The sequence below is a fragment of the Thrips palmi genome, unplaced genomic scaffold (assembly GCF_012932325.1).
Source record: "Thrips palmi isolate BJ-2018 unplaced genomic scaffold, TpBJ-2018v1 HiC_scaffold_19, whole genome shotgun sequence".
In the NCBI taxonomy this organism is placed as follows: Eukaryota; Metazoa; Arthropoda; class Insecta; order Thysanoptera; family Thripidae; genus Thrips; species Thrips palmi.
Genome location: NW_023144628.1, coordinates 4,364,913 through 4,382,138, shown reverse-complemented (window position 1 = coordinate 4,382,138; position 17,226 = coordinate 4,364,913). Strand labels below are relative to the sequence as shown.

The following is a 17,226-nucleotide window of genomic DNA, read 5'->3' as shown; positions in this document are numbered from 1 at the left end:
TGTGTCCTGGTTTGTTCCTTTTCTTTTCTTTTTTAAATTTTATGTTTGTATTATCCTAAAAACCCTAGGAACTTGTTTGGCTGGTATATCTAACAATTGCATAAATCGCATACTGTGCATAATTAGGCCGAAAGCATCAGTTCTTCAGCTGTCTGAATTCTCATGGAAACACAACCATGCTTCATGCAAATTACTACACTACCTGGCAGTACACCCATCTTTTTGACAGCCAAGACTCATGTACTTGATCGGCAATTGTGATGAAGGAATGTTATGGGGATTTGCATGATTGTTTCTATTTCTAGATCTGAGTATAGGAAATGTTACTTCCAATTTACAAACATTTTTCAGGACTATATAAACACAGTTTATATTATTATTATTATTATTATTACTCACAATAGAATATGGGATTAGTATTTTTGTTTGTGATTCAGTTCAGATCCTGATTGTAATACAAATAGATGATTCCACAACACCTACAAAGTACAACTCACCACAAGAATTTTCCCACTAAATGGTGCAAATAATACTTTCTCTCTTTTTGTTCCTCATATGGCCTTTGCTTTGCTAGTGAAATAATTCTTTGAAATTAACATGGTTTGCTGTTACATAGAATATAGCAAGAATGTTTGGTGTTTAGGATTTACTGTTTTCTCTGAATGTGTTTGGTGTGGTGCACTGGCGCTTGTCTCTGTGTTGATTAAACTGCATGCAGTGTCCAATCACAGCTTGTCTATAGTTTCACTTGGTGTTAGTTGTCTCATTACTTTATTCAACTTTCCTATTTTTACTATTGGAACAGAAGTGGTGCTGCGTGCTTTGGGGCAGTACTCGTCATTGTAACTCCATCTGTAACTTAAGAACTAGATTCGTGTATGCACAGTGTTCACTTCAGTTGCAAGGTTCTGAGAAACTCTCAGCCCATTATCAAAATCAGGTGCCAAAACGGGCAAGTTTGGAAAGTTCCGAATCAAGATTTTTCCATTTAGCCTTTTACCTATCATAGGAGGGAAGATAAGAAAGAAGACTTTTGAAGAATCAGTTTTTGTGATTTTGAAATCATTATAATTTGTTTTTAATTGGAGCTTTTGTAGCATGTTGCTGATGAGCAAACTTTAACAGTGATCAGGTGGTGCTGAGTGTATTCCTTCTCTTTTAGACTTTTTCCCCCTTCCTTTTGCTCCCAATCATATCCGCACCCCTGCAAAAATAGTTCGATTAAGCTATATGTGTGCTATATGTGTGCTAATAGGTTTGGCTTTATAATTTGGACGAAGGGAATACCATGAGCATGTTTCAACTAACAAACCAAAAAACTCAACCTTTTTTTAATTTATTGTTGGTTCTTGAAAGATTCATTTATCATATTCCCTGTTCAAATACTACAAACACATTCCACCCATTAGTTCATCCAAGTGACTTGCCCATAACTACAAAATAAAATCAGACTTTTGAATAAATGTGGGTGGTTTGTGTTGGAAGTAAATTTAGGTATAATTGGTGTTGCTTCATATCTTGCGGGTGTTTGTTGGTGTTATCTGCATATTGGTCAATGTTATTTGTGGGGTGTGCTTGCTGGAAGTTTTCTAGTTTTGTCCTTGTATTTCTCAGTGTGTGTTTTCTTAGGCATGACAATTTCATAATTTTTTTTAAAACAAAGGTTAATTTCTACTCTTTTAGCTTAATCAACAACCATGTGACTGATTCCCCATTACTCCATGTTACAGGGCAGCAAGAAGTTCGTGTATTAACTTTGGCAGAGCAAATAATTGCAGCAATCCCAGAAAGAATAAAGGTAAAACTCTTCCTTATATTTCTTAACAGAAAGTCCTCACAAAACACAGTAAAAAATAAATTTCCCCTTTATTTTTTGTAGAATGGAAGTGACGATTCTATGATGAGTGATGATAGCTCCTCTCCTGGTGATCAGAAGAATGAAGGCCTTGATGTGTTTATGGACTCATCCCTCTTGGATGAGCCACCCTCTTCTGCCTTTGAATCCAACGAATTCAACTTTGAATTCAGTGATCATAACTATCGGTAAGCAAGTTGCCTCAATCACTTGGAACCCATATCAAGCATTTTCAATTATAATTATTATGATTAATTATTATCTTATCCATGTTCATTTTAGATACTATGATGTGAGCACACCTAGTTCTAGTCTCAGCCCCTCATCAAGTTGTCTTCAATCACCTTGCTCCTTTGTGTTGGAACCCTCACCATCACCTCCCCCTACAACAGCAGACTTCTGTGAATTCTTTCAGGCTTCAGGATCTCTTTTTGAAAAGGATTTCTCTAATCTAACTCTGTCAGGTAAGATGTTGATCATAGAAGCTTTATCATGGTACATCACTGGTTTTCTTGTCCGGTGTATACTATACAACATTGCACCCATATCAGATCGTGAACAGAGGGAGCTCTATGAAGCTGCAAAGATCATTCAAAAAGCATACCGGTCTTACAAAGGACGTAAAATTGCTGAGGAACAGGAAAAAGAGCGTGCTGCTGCTATTTTAATCCAAAACTACTACCGACGCTACAAACAGGTATTCTACTTCACTTGTCATAGTTCTTGGTTTTGTTATTCGTTATGGAATTTTGTTTCTACCTGATATTATTGTCCCCTCAACAGTATGCGTACTTCAAACAAATGACTCATGCAGCAACAGTAATTCAGAATGGGTTCCGTTCTTATCAAGAGCACAAGCGCTTCAAGAAAAGTAAAGAAGCAGCTGTGTGCATTCAAACATACTACCGTAATTACCGTGATCATGGAGGACGATCATCCAGTTCTAGTCCAAGCTTTGAAAGCACTCCGTCCTCTGGTCTCAAGTCAGTTATTTTCTTTTGCTGAGTTTTGATGATTTGGGGTCTTAAATTACCTGCTTCAACTTTCACAATTTACCTGCTGGTTCTGTTTTTGTTTATCTGTTTTCATAGGCGGACCTATTCTCAGCGCCGACAGCATCAAGCTGCCAGAAAAATTCAACAATTTATGCGTCAATCTAAAAACAAGTGAGTGCTCTGATATGACTGTATTCCTTTTCCTAATAATGGAATGTTTGTTGGTGGGTGGGGTACTAAAAATAACTGGTTTTTCAATGCTGCATTAGTGATTGGGATGTATCAACAGGTCAAGTGGTGAGTCCTGGTACAACTGATATAAGGAGATGTTCCATTATTTATTAATCTTTTTTTTTCAATATTTGGCTAAAATGCCGTAGTCTGGGTATACAATTTTGTTTGGCTCTTTGTCATTCTTTTATGGTAAAAAAAAAAAAAACCATTGTCATTCTTTTATGGTAAAAAAAAAAAAAACCATCACTAAAACACACCTTTTGCTGACTTTAATATTTTTTTAAACTTTCTATTTTAGGTTGCAGACAGAACGAGCTTTGGCAGTCGCAAAAGAGAAGCAGTGGGGCCTGTCGGAGTTCCTGGCTGCCCACCGAAAGTAGCCTTATCACGAAACTTTGGACTGATTCAACACCGTTCAAAATAAGAGCAGCAGTGTCTTTGTGAAAAAGGTAAACAGTGCACTTTTCCTTTAATGCATGATGAAAGGAATATCTGCAAATTTCTAAAAGTTGTGTAATTTTTTTTCCAGGCAGAAATACATACTTTTAAATTGCAGCATATTTCTAGTGTTGCCACTCTCTCACTACAATGCTCACCTCAAATTTGCTTTTGTACCTCTTAAAGCACTTTGCCGAGGAAATTCGTAATAAGATTACTGTATTTAATGATATTTGCAATCACCACCATTGATTCTGGTTCAAAAACTTCTGGTATTGTTTCAGTGTTGTTTGGTGTGTTAAGTTCTGTTAGTCTGTGGTAAACTTACTTCTGTGTGTGCTGTGCATTGCAAAACACTTATCCAATGATCGGATTTTTGAATGTGCACTTTTGAATGTTGATGACTCCCTGGCATCAATGTTTCAAAACTGTATTATGAAGGCTTTTGTGGTTGTGCTGGGTCTTCTTATTTCTCTATTTCCCCTAGATTTAGAGCATTTCTTTACATTGTTCAAATCAGGTGAGGAAGCCAGGGTATTTTCTAATATCTCCCTTAATGTTATGTATATTCCACATTTGTGGCGATATTTTTATTCTTATTTCTCGCATCCAGAGTCCAGTTAGCCCCTGTTTTGTGCCATTTTCTGCAACATAAAGTTTTAAAAAAGTCATTCAGAACACTTATGTGTATTCTTTCAAATATATTTATGATTTTTAATCATGTTATGATATTTTTAACCTTTGGTGCTTTCATTTAGTGGTGCAGGATTTAGAAAAGAAGCATTCCTTAGTAGTCACACCAAATCATCAAGCTAATTCTGTATCCTCCGTCTTTGAAAGGTACTGTTGTTAAGTTCTGTTTTAAAAATTTACAAGAACGGATTTATGGGAATGTTATTGTGAAGTTTAATGAGTACCTTCTGTTAGAGGCCGGTCCTCAAATGTACCTATTGTTTGCTGTTCATATTGTTATGTATAAAATGTGTACATCCATCCATTCATCCATTTCATTCATCCATTTAGATGAGCACTCATTATTGATATGCAGCTCATTAGTGTTATTAATACTTCTTGTAAATATGAGGAATATTGTGTGACCTCTGCGCCTCTCTTATATGTCCTCTCTAAAAGGGGTGAAGTTTTCTTGACGATTTTTCCTTCCAAATACTCTTGTAGTATGTTCTGCTCAGTGGAAAATTAATGTTGAAAATTTAAGGGCACAGGAAAGGCCAAAGAATTAGTACATCAACCTTGCATAATGCATGCCTACCACCTATATAACATCTTTACCCTTCAATAGTTAATAACATTGTCTTTAAGAATCATTTATTCTCAATGAGGACTGCTGATTGAGTTAATAATTGGGTACAATCTAAGGTTTCTGTTTTAGTTTATGCCAGTGTTTCAACCAGATACAAGAGCAGAGCCAATGAAGTTTTCTTTGTATGTTTAGGAATGCTCTTGGCTGTTTCTATTTTATGGTATGTGACAATCTCCTGTTTGACTGGAATATCACCCTTTGCTAAAGAAGTTGTTTACAGTTGCTTAGATACCAAGGAACTTGATGTACTACTCATTGTACACAAACTCTTTGGTTGGGAAATAGACTTGATATGGGCTTGTCTGCTTTTGAGTCATTAGGCAAGCCTACTGTATCTGTGATTTGTCAGGAAAGACTATCTGTAAATAACTTGTCCAAAACACTGTTTCTTTAAGTTCTATAAAAATGAGGGTTCTTCAGTATGTTTAGAATTAATTCTTCAGTTCTTCCTCATGAACTAGTTCAAAATTACTAGCAGAGGTCATATTTTTTTGTAGTTCAAAAAATTGATAATTTATGTTTTCAGGCATGTTTCCATTTAATTTGTGATTAATCATTCCTGTTCAAAGCCTTTCATCCTTATGTGTAGTATGGGAAAAAAATTGGTAGAAGCTTGCTGCAGCAGAATTTTCTTCTTTTCCTCTCTTTAAACTGATCTATGTCATATTAAACTTTAAAACTTAGCTCTTTTGATGTAATTTTCAGTGGCCAATTCTGCTGGTTCATTCATTCAATTCGTTACTATTCAGTCCAGAATATTGACAACCAAGGAACCTAAGTGAATTCAGCTGCAACAAGTTGTTCAAGCGTCTCTCCCCTTTAAAATTAATGTTCATTAAGGAAATGTATTTCAGGTGTATAAGGAGAGAAGGAAAAAGACATTCCCCCCAATGGAAATGTGCTTCTTATGAGCTTTTGGTTACCCATTACAACAACACAAGCAATGTTTGAGCTGTTTGAGGAAAACCGCCATTTCATCATCAAATTTCAGACCAAAGGCTCATGGGCCTCATGTTTTCATTTTAATTTATTTCTGGTTATGCAGGGTGATTCTCGTAGTTAAGTGCTGCACCAAAAAGGAGGGTGAATAGAGGACCCTTAAACATGCTCCTTTTCTATAGAAATAATTTTGTCTTGCGTTGTTCCTGATGGGTTCTCAGGCAGCTGGGGGCATGCTTCTGTGATCCAGGTGCCTCCTTGGAGTATCACTTCTCCCTGGGACTCCCCTCAGCCTCAGCCTTTCTGGTGCAATGTGCAATGTAGGTGCTCCACGCGACGCGGTGCGCGATGCGCGAAGGCCCTCTGATGGGGGAAAAGGGGGTTGCACAGCCCATAGGTCCCAAAGTAAAAAACGCTTGTTTAGGGATCCTCTTTACCCCCTCCCATTTGGGCCCTACTTACCAGAATCACCCTGTGGTACACCTTTCTAGACACACTAAAATCAACGTTTTTGCTGTTGGTTTTTCTTTGTCGAATATTTTTAATCTAGGAAATTTCCCTTTGCAATCACATTTAAAGTTGCAGAACACATTTGCTCAGCTGTACAAAGTTATAGTGTTTTACTGTAAAAAAAGTTATTTCTATTCATCAGACACTGCGGTGTTTGTGATTTTCTATTTAAAGTAGATCAGTAGTGAAATCTAGTCAGGTAATATTTCAAGTTTCTGACATTATTATAAAAATTCAATCCCATGGGGTTTTACTGCATAGATTTTTTTAAGGAATTCAAGTTTAAGAAAATTCATAATTTAAACTCTTCATACTTTATGTAGGGAAATACACATGTAACGGTATATTTTGTATTTGAGAATTTGAACACAACTTCTTTATAGTCGCAACCACAGCAATATGCTAGATTTCAACATAAGAAATACTCAAAAAAACAATTCTGCAATCTCCGGAGCAGAAAAAGACTTTCGAAACAAAATGCTATCTTAGGAAATATACAACGCTTGCTAACTTGGATTCTCTTTTATTCCATTTGATCTTGAAACTTTTTGTTTTGTGAGTGGTTGTGCTGACAAACAGCATAAATGTTGCTAGCCATTTGCTGTACTTAACTTCTCAAAGTGGTAGGATTTCACTCCATAACAGTTGTGAGATGACCATCATTTGCTCATCTATATTTTTTTTCTCTCTCTTCTCCTTAATCAATCACCTCTGTATAAGTTTGAAAACTAAATCTGAAACAGCTAAACTGGTTCCTTTCCAAACTTTTGTTATACCTGGATTAGTAACTCAGCATTTATTTAACTGTTTCTTGATCTTAATTTTTCAATATAAGTACGGTTTATGTATGAGACATATCTGCTTTGGATGCCTTTATATAGAGTTAAAAATCGGAATATTTAGATTCGTTAGTATGTAAAAGGCACAGAGAAGGAAATAGGTCCTAAAAAGAAAAAAGGTTGGAGTGGAACTCCTGACAAGTGTTCAGTTAGCTCACAAATTTTCAGGCTGTACTATACGTTCTATCAGAAACACTCCTTAGCTAAAATTTATATTTTTCTACATCTTAAGGTCAAAATCACACAGTTCTAAACAAGTCGAGGACAGGGTTGTAATAAGGTTGCAGTGTCTTATTGTTTCATGTCAAATTTTTAATTCTATTGGTTGGTCCTTAATTTATTGATTCTAATGGTGTTTGCAAAGCTTGGTTTGCTCTCCAATATTCCACAGATGATAGTTAGCAGCTGTGTTGTGAGTTAAAATTCTTCAAGATACAATTTTAATCTGGTCAACTCTCTTTGCATCTTGTAAAATTTTGTAGATAATAATATTGATTAATTTTGTGCTATAATGTACTTAAGAGTTCCTGTTAACAGAGGCAAAGTTTTTGCAACTTTGCAAGGTGTTTCTTTTTGCTGACACTTTGACATCGAAGCAAATAGCAGTGTCTTGCCACGAGCTCGATGTATGTTATTATGCATTGAAAAGGCTGTGTGTTTCCTCTTCTTCCTAACACTCTTTTCCAAATGTTGATTTCTGCTTGTCTCAAGTGGAGTGATCTTGTGACTTAAAAATTAGAGCATCCATTTCTGTAACATCTGTCACAAAAAAGGGAATTCTGCATAGTGCTGGATGGTTCAGATGGTATATTCTTTTAGAGATTAAGCTCCAATTGAGGGGTGGATTTTTCTAGTAGGGAAAGGAGAAATGGAGCAAGTTGATTAATAATTTTTTACAGTAGTTTTGTAGCTTTCTTTCTCAAATGAACCATATGCACATCTTAGCGTGTGTGAGGAAACCATAACACCAATTAAATTTTAATAACATTTTCAATTTTTGGATAAAGTTAGTTGATAGGTATCAACCCTCGCTGGTGGTTATTTTAAAAGCCAACTCCAGTGAATTTTTCATTTTAAATGTAGATCTTTATGTATTCAGATGTAGCTCAATGCGCTTCATTCATGAAACACTTTTTCTAATTTTTCATTTTGTGGTCTTCTCTTATCTTTGTCCTGAAGCTCTCAGAAAATTAGTAGTATTTTTATCAATATTGATCTCCATTATCCATTTGTACTTAAAAGCAAGCACTCTCTAGTCTAGCTTAGGTCGCTTTTTAATAAATTTATGAGGACAGCGGTGTTCTTAATGAGCAGTCAAACTTATATTTCTAGGGCATAAATTGCTCCAAATTATGGTTGCTTCTGTTAACTTCCGATAATTTCAGAAGTCATCCTCTTCATGTCCTGTTCTGTGTTAATTATGTGATGGTTGGAGCTGTAAGGATTTTATTTCTGAGTGTTTCATATGATTTCTACCTGAGTGATCGTATTAAGATTTTCAAGTACCTGTACTGTGACATTTTTAATGGTGTGGTGGAAGGTGCTCTCTATTCCAAATTGCAAACACATCAATCAATATTTCATGTACGTTCCTGCCTATTTTTCTCCATGCACCTTGATGACTCTGACTCACATAAGCAAGTTATTTTGCATTATGCTTCTCAGATTGACTGTTGGGTCATCATGGTGCTGCTCAGGCACCATAACTGCAATTTTGAGTCCATCGTCTGCAACTTTAAATGCCACACTGTGCTCAAAACTACTTTATTGAGGTTTTAGATTGTTTCTTTTTTTGGAGATGCAAGTGACATCTGCTTTCAAATGTGATGCATACCTTTTGAAAATGAAGGATGGTATGGAAGTGATGTGGCTGAATCAGTAATTGGTGAAGGGATATAAGTTAACTCCATCCTTGTACATAAGTTGTTGAATATTGAAAATTTTATTCTTTAAAGCAGTTATACTTTAATTTTTTCTTACTGAGTAGTTTTATGTAATGTATAATAAGATTCATACATATGCTTCTTCAAATAATTTAATCTCTTTAAGTGCAAGCAAGTTTAAAGCAAGTACACAATGTCTACCTAAACATAAGTAAATTTTTATGAACATAGTAAGTCAGGGGATCTGCCTGAAAACAAGGCAATAGTTTGGGGTCTGTAGTTCAATGCTGCTAATAAACTCCCCACTTGGTCAAGATTTGATTTGTTGTGTGGCATTTTATCTACAACAATGTTACTGAAAGTCACTTGCCCCTGCCAAAGTATTTTATTCACACTACAGTTCTCTTCCTGTGGACTTTTCTTTGAAACATTCATTTCTTCAATGCAAATATGATTGGTTCTGGCAGCTTTCCTTAGCAGTTCTCTTGCACTTCAAATTTCTTTATTAAGGAAGTCAAAACCCGTGAGAGTGCTTTATTGTCTTCAGATGATGTAAGTTAATATTTATTCTCCTTTGTGCCAACAGAAGTACATGTATACTCAAAACCTTGTATTTCACTTCTGTTTATTTAAAGGAATGGCTTTGGTTTGTAAGGAACCTTGCATTCCCAAGGTTTTGAAGCAATAAATACTATCATTTATTAAATATTTACAGTGGGGTAGTTTTGCTAAAACTGGATGTTTAACTTACAACGCAGTTCTATCTGGTGTTTTTGAAGGCCAAAGGCAATATTTCACCCTGTTTATGAGGTGCTGATGAATTTGAACTTATTTTTGTTGTTGTCACAGCTCGTTAGCTTTGTTAGGTTCTGTTGTTGATGTATGAAAAATTATATTTTAAGCAAAAGTTTCTGGAATAAGTTTACGAACGATTCTTTGTTGCACATATTTTTTGTATCATACATTATTTTAAGTGAAAAACCAAGTTAGCAAAAACATGCATAAGCATGGATTACTGGCAACTAACCCGATGTCTAGTAAGAATGTGATTAATTATTATTATTATAAATGCTGCCGCATTTTTAGTTCTATTTCTTGGATAAGTATTAATAAAAGCTATTTGTGAAGCTTAATGCTGTTTTGGGAGAACTGTGATTCTTTTGGGAATGGCTGACTAAACTTGTAAATTGTGTACCTATTTGGAATTTTAATAACTTGCGGGCATGTTGTTTTCTTGTTAAGCTGCTTATTTTAAAATACCTTGCTTTTTCAGTATTTGTTCAGTCATCCATGGAAATTACACTAGTAGCTCCTAAGCTAGTCATTTTTTTCCTCAAACTTTGTGATTTTGTGACAGAAACTTTTATTGTCCTACTATATTATCAAATTTTTAAACCTTCCTATCACAAACATGTATTGTAGATTCTTGGGCTGTTGAAATAAAAATGTATCTTATTTCTTCGAATGCCGGTGAATGATGCATCAAGCCCCTGCCTTGCTGCAGCAGGCAACCCGCCGCGCACCCCGCACTTCCCCGCGACACCACCCCAACGATTCGGCGAGTGGCGGGGGCGGCGGGGGCGGCGAGGCACGAAGTGGAAAATGCTTCGCGGGCCAGGCCAGGCGGCAGGACTGGGGGCCTCCCAGCAAGGGACTTTCACCTGCTGCGGCGCTACGCACTTCTATCCTTTCAAAACGCCGCTGACTGATCCTTTCTCTCTTGTGGGGCGGTCCGTGTGGGTGCAAGAGAGACAAGCCAACGGGACCTCCTTTCCGGAATGAGTCTGCTGCTGCGGCCCCCGGGCGCGGCGGCGCTGTTTTCCGGACTGCAGCCAGACTCGAGAAGTTGCGCAATTCATCTACAGCGTGCCGTGCGGCGCTGCGCCTCACATCACACCGCTGCGCCTCGACGCCGCGGCCGTGAGGTCGATGCGGGCCTCGAAGTGCTGCTGCCGCCGCCGCTGCCACTGCCGGCCCCAGCACCCAAGGGGGCGGGGGATTTGCAGAAGCAGTGCGCAGCTGTGCGACGTGTAGCGCGTAACGCATGCATCCAACGCCACACCGCGGCCCGCGACGGTCCGCTGCAGTGCAGTGTCCTGGTCGCGGCTAGCCGCGGCTAGCCCGCCCCGCCTGGCCTAAGTCGGGCCTACTGGCTGCGTCCTCGGGGGAAGGACCAAAGGACAAGGCGACAATGGTTCGACCACTAATAAACAATACCCCGGGCAGCCAATGTACCCGCGATGCGATACGTGGTGGCCGCCAGCGGTTGTGGCGGCGCGGCCTGATGCCGGCGTCCTCCGCTAGATGGCGTCGCGGCCCCGATCGAGCGCGCCTCCTCTCCGTCGTCGCGGCCAGAGTGGCGGCGCGGCGGCAGAGAAAGAAGAATGACCGCAGTAATGACGAACGCCGCGACGCAGCGGCGGCCAGCGGGGCGGGGCGCGGCCGGTCGCGTCGGTCTCGAGGACGAAAATCACTCGCCACGCCACTCGCCCCTCGCCTGCCTGGACACGGGACAGTTTCACTGCGATTATGCCAATGTGATTACGCTCGCATTGGAACGGACTTTTTAATGTCCCCGTCGGCGACGTGGGTTCGAGTCTACGCGCCACAGAGTTTTTCGCGCGAGCCGGTGCTTTGGTGTTCTGCAACTGGCCGCTCGCCGCGTGCGCATGCTAAGCATGCAAAGCAGCGGTGCACCTGCACTGCAACCGCGAGTCTGGGCGTCCCGGCGTCCCGGGCCGCGGAATTCGGCCGCGGACTCGCAGCGAGCGTGCTGCGGTGCTGCGCCGCGCTATGGCTGCGCGGCGGGCGTCTTTTCTCTCATCGGCCTCGTTGCAGGGCAGAGCGGGGCAGAGCCAGGCGGAGCCGCCAGAGCCGCCATGGCAGAAAGCGACGGGGCGGGGCGGGAGGGGGAGGGTCGCCTCTCACGAAATGGAAGTGAGGGAAGCGGAGAGAAGGGAGTTGTGGGCGAGGGGAAGGGAAGGGCAGTGCCGCGGTGCTGTCCTGTCGCTGCTGTCGCTCACGCTCGCTCGGTGCCCGGCCAGCCCCGCGCCGCCCCGTGCTAGCTAGCCCCTCCACCCCTCCGCTGTCGCGGTCCCCAGGCCCGGCCGCGTCCGCGATACGCCCGTGCCCATCCACCTCCCTCGAGGAGCCGCGCGACCTGCGGCCACGCCACGCCACGCGCCACGCCCTACGGCCGGGGGGAGGCCAAAACGTACACTCCTTCATGTTGACGCGGACCGCGGACCCGACGCGCCTCGGCGACAAACGAGGAGCGAGGCAAAGCGAAGGGAGCGGCGAGCACCCCGAGTCCCACAGCCATCCGCAGGACCTGTACCCTCCGCCTCCTCTCCCCGCTGGGGGGGCCTAACGCCAGGCAGGGCGGGGCGGCTCTGGGCGGCGCGGGGCGGCGCGGTGCCGGGGCTCCGTTCTCTCGCTCTGCCGCCACCACCACTCGAGCCAGCCCTGCCAGGACTGCCAGCCCTGCCCCGCACCACGCCAGTCCCAGGCCTGCCTGATCAATATTTCGGAGTGCCTGCTGCTTTATCCGAGTATTCATTATCTTGCGTTCGCTTTCACGTTCACATGGAGGGTGGCGGCGGGCGTCACCGTCGCGGCCCTGCCTCGCTGCCTTGCCTGCCGCTTTGTCCCTGCAAGCTCCTGCAAGCTCCTGCAAGCCGCGAGGTCGCGAGATGCGCCTGCCTCTCCTTTGTTTTGTTGCGGAGTCGTTGGGCCGTTGGACTCTACGCTGTACTCCTCTGGCGCGCGGCTGGGCGCCGTCGGCGGTTGGCGTCGGCGTGGTCTGGATTCCGACCCGCAGTCTCACGGGGCCGTCTTCGGCGCGGCGCTGAGACGTTTCCTCCTGCTGGCGGGTGGTTGGGCCAGGCCAGCGCTGCTAACGTCAACCGCAATGTGGCACCCTGGTGGCGCCCTGCCCTGGCGCGGCGTGGACCGGCGTGGTGCGAGGTGCGTCAACCGCGGCTTATTTTAGGCCGCCTTGCTGCAACGCTGCGCCCCGCGCTCCCCGGAAGCAAAGCCTGCAGGGGTCAGACCCGCGGCGGCAAGGCGGCACCCGACCTGGCCTTCCGACGCCGTCGCCGACGGGCCCTGGGGACAGCTTCCGGACAGGCGATAATGACGTCACAGACGGCTAGCTTCGGGATTGGCTCGCGACGAGGCAGCGAGGAGTCTCGGGTCCTTCGCGTCAACGAGGTGCACCGCCATCACTCACAAGACGAACCATCGCTGCTCCGCGTGGAGGCCGTCCAAGGGCCAAAGTCGATTGGGCAATTGGCACTTCTTTGTGGCGTCGGCCCGCCATAGCCCATCGCCTGCGGGCATGCCCGGGGCCGGGGCAGTTCGCGGCCACTGGCTGCGACTTGAGAAGTGTGCCGCCGTGTCTGTGTCTCTGGCGTTTTCGGTCGTAGGCAAGAGGCGAGAGGAAAGCGAGGGAACGAGGAACGAGGCGTGTGCCGCACAGGCAGGCCATGGCAGGCCATGGCACGGGCAGCCTCCGGCCCGGCGTTCCGCGCTCCGCTCCGCTCCGGAGCGGTTCGCCCCTCGCCGGTCCCGCCTCCGCGCTCGCGGCCGGGATAGATGGAGAAAGGGAAAAAAATGAAAACAAAAAAAAAAGATGGCGGATAAACGAAGTGCGATCTGCGGCCGCGGCGGAAGAGCGGCGCGGGGTAGCGCGGCGGGGAGGGGGAGGCCGCGAGAGGGGGGTGAGGGGTGCGGGGCGCGGTGAGGTATGGCTGCCCTTTCGACTGGCGCGGCACGGCGAGGCACGGCGTGGACGACGCTCTGATCAATATCCACCAACGTGCGTTTCATCGTGTGCCATTGCCACCAGCACCCCGCCGCCCGCGCCGCCCGCACCACAGCTTGCCCGCCACGCCTTGCCACGCGCCGCCTCGCCTAGCCTCGCGGCGAGGACGAGGGCAGGGCGACGAGGACGCCGGGCCATTCAATCCAATCCGAAGCGCCGGGCGGCCCTTCGCCGTCGCCCTGCAGGGCCTGCAGGGCGTGCCTGGCATCCCTGGGTACTCTGTGGCGGCGCCGGCCCGGCCTGACTGCCTGGACGAGGTTTATGGACAGCCCCGCCGCGATGCATGCATCGCCGCCATCGCCTTGGCCCGGCGCTCGACGCGCGGCTCGACGCGCGGCTCGACGCGCGGCTCGACGCGCGGCTCGACGCGCGGCTCGACGCGCGGCCACGCGGCGTGTGCAAGGGACTGCCCCGCCGGCTAGAGCCGCGGCCGCGACCAGCGAACCGCGACGGGGCGGGACGGGACGGGACAAGCCGACAAGCAGCGGAGCGGGCACCGCCAGGGCAGGGCACCGGCGCGCCGCGCCAAGAACTAGTACACAATGCAGAGCCAGCAGCGCCGGGGCCAAACAGGCGCGGACCGCGCGGACCCGCAACGGTCGGATCGGTCGAGTCAGGCTGCGGGAAGCACAACACTGGCCCCAGAGGGACGCCCTGGCTGCCCGGCCCTCCCTCGACTCGCATCGTGCAGCCATGGGTGTACCTACACCGCAACCGCACAGCAGGCTCACTCCGAGAACACTTTTCGCTCCGTCCGCCTCGCGGCATCCACAGAACGCCACGAGAGCGAGGGAGACAGGGCGATGGGCCCACCGGCCACCGTTCGGAACCATCTTGCAGGCACCGCCTCGGCAACAGCACTGTACAGCACTACTGCAGCGCGCCGCGGACAGCGAATGCTGCGGATCGTATCGACTTTACTCCAGGCGGCAAGTCAAAGTGGCGCGGGGCGGCGCGGGGCCCGGCCCGGCCGGGTGGCTCGGCTCGGCTTCCTCCAATTCACTGCCAACTCGACGCCCAATCGGCCTGCCTGCCCGGCCAACAATTTCCAGGGACGTGGCGCGGCGGCCCAGCGGCTGGAGCGGCTGGAGCGAGCTGGAAGTTGGAAGGGAAGGCATTGGCCGCCGTCTCGGACACTGTGCACTCGACGGCGTCCAGCGATTTACAGTGTCGCGGAGCTGGAGCTCGGCTGGAGGCTGGAGTCATCCGGGAACGCTGCTTCCCTGTTCTGGTTCAGGCGCTGCGTGCGGCGAGCGGGCGCTTTGGCGAGCGAGCGTGCACCGCGGGGCCCCGGAGAGAGAGAGAGAGAGAGAGAGAGAGGGGGGGGGGGAGAGAGGGGAGGAAGGGGAAAGGGGGCGGGGCGGGAAGGGCGAGCGAAGCGTGCCCAACACGGCGCACGGAGCAGAGGAACGGAGAGACAAGCAGAAAGGCAGGTGATTATTTACCCTTCCCCTTCCCTCGAGGCCAATGCGGTGCGTCGCGTTGCGTTGGGCTCTCGGCCGGGCCCCGGGCCGGGCCGGGCCCCGCGTGGACAGCCAGGCCCGCCAGCGCGCCAGCCCGCGCCCCGCAATGCCACGTCGCCCCGCGCCGCCCCACCGAAGCCTTATCGACCAGCTCGGACTGAAAAATGAGGCCCAGGGCCGCCCAGGGTCGCCCAGGGTAAGCCCAGGCGACGGCAATCGGGGCGCGACACTGTGGGCGCGACTTCCCCGGCGAGTTCAACTCTCGCGAGGACTACTTGATGATGCGGCCGTCATCGCCTGCATGTCGCCGGTGCGCGGTGCAGCGTAGCAGCGCAGCAGCCATGGCAGCAGGGCCGAGCCCGGCCGAGCCAAGGCGACGCGGACAGACGCGGCGCTGGTGCGGCCATGGCGTCGGCGTCGGTCCGAACGGGACGCCAACGGCAAGGCGCGGTGCGGCGTGGCGCGGCGGGACCCATGCCGTGCCATCCCGTGCGCGGGGCATGCTGGGGCCTAAGCCTCGACCGCCCTGGCCTGCCTGCCCTGCGCAGCGACGCCCCCCCCTTTTCCCCGGGCCACACGGCCCATGGCTGCCCATGGCACCACCGCGCCGCGCTTCGAGTCATGGGCCAGCCCGCCCTGCCGTGCCCTGCCGTTCGGCCAGGCTCCACCCCTCCGCGCTCCCATCGCAGGGCAGGGCGCACGGACAAGTCGAATAGCGATAGAAGCCCCGCCCCCCTTACCCCGCACCTGGAGACACACAACCCCAAAGGTAATAGATTGCCCCCGTGTCTTCGTGGTGGAGCACTGCATGGCCTCATCGACGCACAGAGTGTCAGCGCCGGATGGCTCCTGCAGGCTCTCCAGGACTCCACGCTCCAGGAGTGCGAGGCAGCGACGGCCAAACCGCAGCAGCTGTGCAGTAGTCTCCATTCCGCACGGCGTTTCGTCGCTCTGCCTCTCTCGCACCCCGACGGTACGCCTTATGAGCGCGAGCGAGACAGAGCGACTACAATGTTCGGAATGGCTCTGCAGGACCTGTTTGGTGGGGACCGCTACCCTCCAGGCCGGCAGCCCAGTCCGCAGGACAAGGCAACACGCTGCGGGAGGCGTCGCTGCCTTGCGGACCGCGGACCGCGGCTTCCGTCGCTCTGTCTCTCTAGCACTCGCGGGGCCTTGCGTACGGGTGCGAGGGAGAAAGAGCGACCAGCGCTCTGCTGGCAGTGCTGGCAGGCTCGTAGGGTCGAGCCGAGCGCGAGCCGGCACTGCTAATTAGGCACGTGGAGTAATGGGTTCCTTTCCTTGAGTCCCTCGGACAGTGTCGGCGTCGGCCGGCCGGGACGCAGGGCCGCAACTCCAGGATTCGAGTTGCCTGGCCGCGTTTGGTTGACGTCGTGCCTGCACCCAATTGATCGTGAGCAAAACTCGGACACGCGGAACGCGGCGCGGTAATCCCCAGCACAGTAATGACCGCCCAGGTCGCCGCCGCTCGGCCGCTCGGCCCCGCTCCGCGGCCCCCTCCGCCCCGCCCCGCCCCTCCGCGCGCAAGCGGTGGTTTCGCCGGGAATGCGCGCCGGCACGGAGCCGACACTGCATCGGATCGGCAGGCGAGGGGCATCAATAAATGTGGGACTGAGCAGTATCGCCGTCTCTGTCTCACTCTCGCGCCGTGCCGCCGTGCCGCCGACCGCGAGTCTGCGAGGATAGCGTAAAACAGGCGTGCTCTCGCAGGACTCGGCGAAGGCGAAGGGCGCGGGCGGAGGAGGAGGAGGAATGGAAGGAGTGGACGGGGCTGCGTGCGTGTGCGTGTGTGAACGCCGGCCGTCCACGTCCAGGCCGTCCTGCCGCGGACACCCCGCGCCGCCCCCGCCGCACCCCGCGGCCACCCGACCGCGCTCCCCGGCCCTCCCGGCCCCGGGCCGGCGCT

At 48.7% G+C, this 17,226-nt stretch overlaps 1 protein-coding gene across 8 annotated transcripts in view; it reads left to right on the top strand.

Moving 5' to 3' along the window:
• LOC117645671 (calmodulin-binding transcription activator 1) overlaps nucleotides 1–10,479 on the top strand; it is an 89,752-nt gene extending 79,273 nt beyond the window's left edge. For 7 of the 8 annotated variants that reach the window (XM_034385979.1, XM_034385980.1, XM_034385978.1 and 4 more), the window contains 9 exons: nucleotides 1,731–1,798; nucleotides 1,880–2,043; nucleotides 2,138–2,319; nucleotides 2,407–2,552; nucleotides 2,639–2,838; nucleotides 2,947–3,021; nucleotides 3,120–3,147; nucleotides 3,383–3,533; nucleotides 3,614–10,479. In XM_034385979.1, the coding sequence (XP_034241870.1) occupies nucleotides 1,731–1,798; nucleotides 1,880–2,043; nucleotides 2,138–2,319; nucleotides 2,407–2,552; nucleotides 2,639–2,838; nucleotides 2,947–3,021; nucleotides 3,120–3,147; nucleotides 3,383–3,508 (989 nt within the window). In that variant the 3' untranslated portion in view covers nucleotides 3,509–3,533; nucleotides 3,614–10,479. The remainder of the gene's footprint in view (nucleotides 1–1,730; nucleotides 1,799–1,879; nucleotides 2,044–2,137; nucleotides 2,320–2,406; nucleotides 2,553–2,638; nucleotides 2,839–2,946; nucleotides 3,022–3,119; nucleotides 3,148–3,382; nucleotides 3,534–3,613) is intronic. The other variant, XR_004587739.1, reaches the window with a different exon arrangement.
• Nucleotides 10,480–17,226: the final 6,747 nt, after the last annotated feature.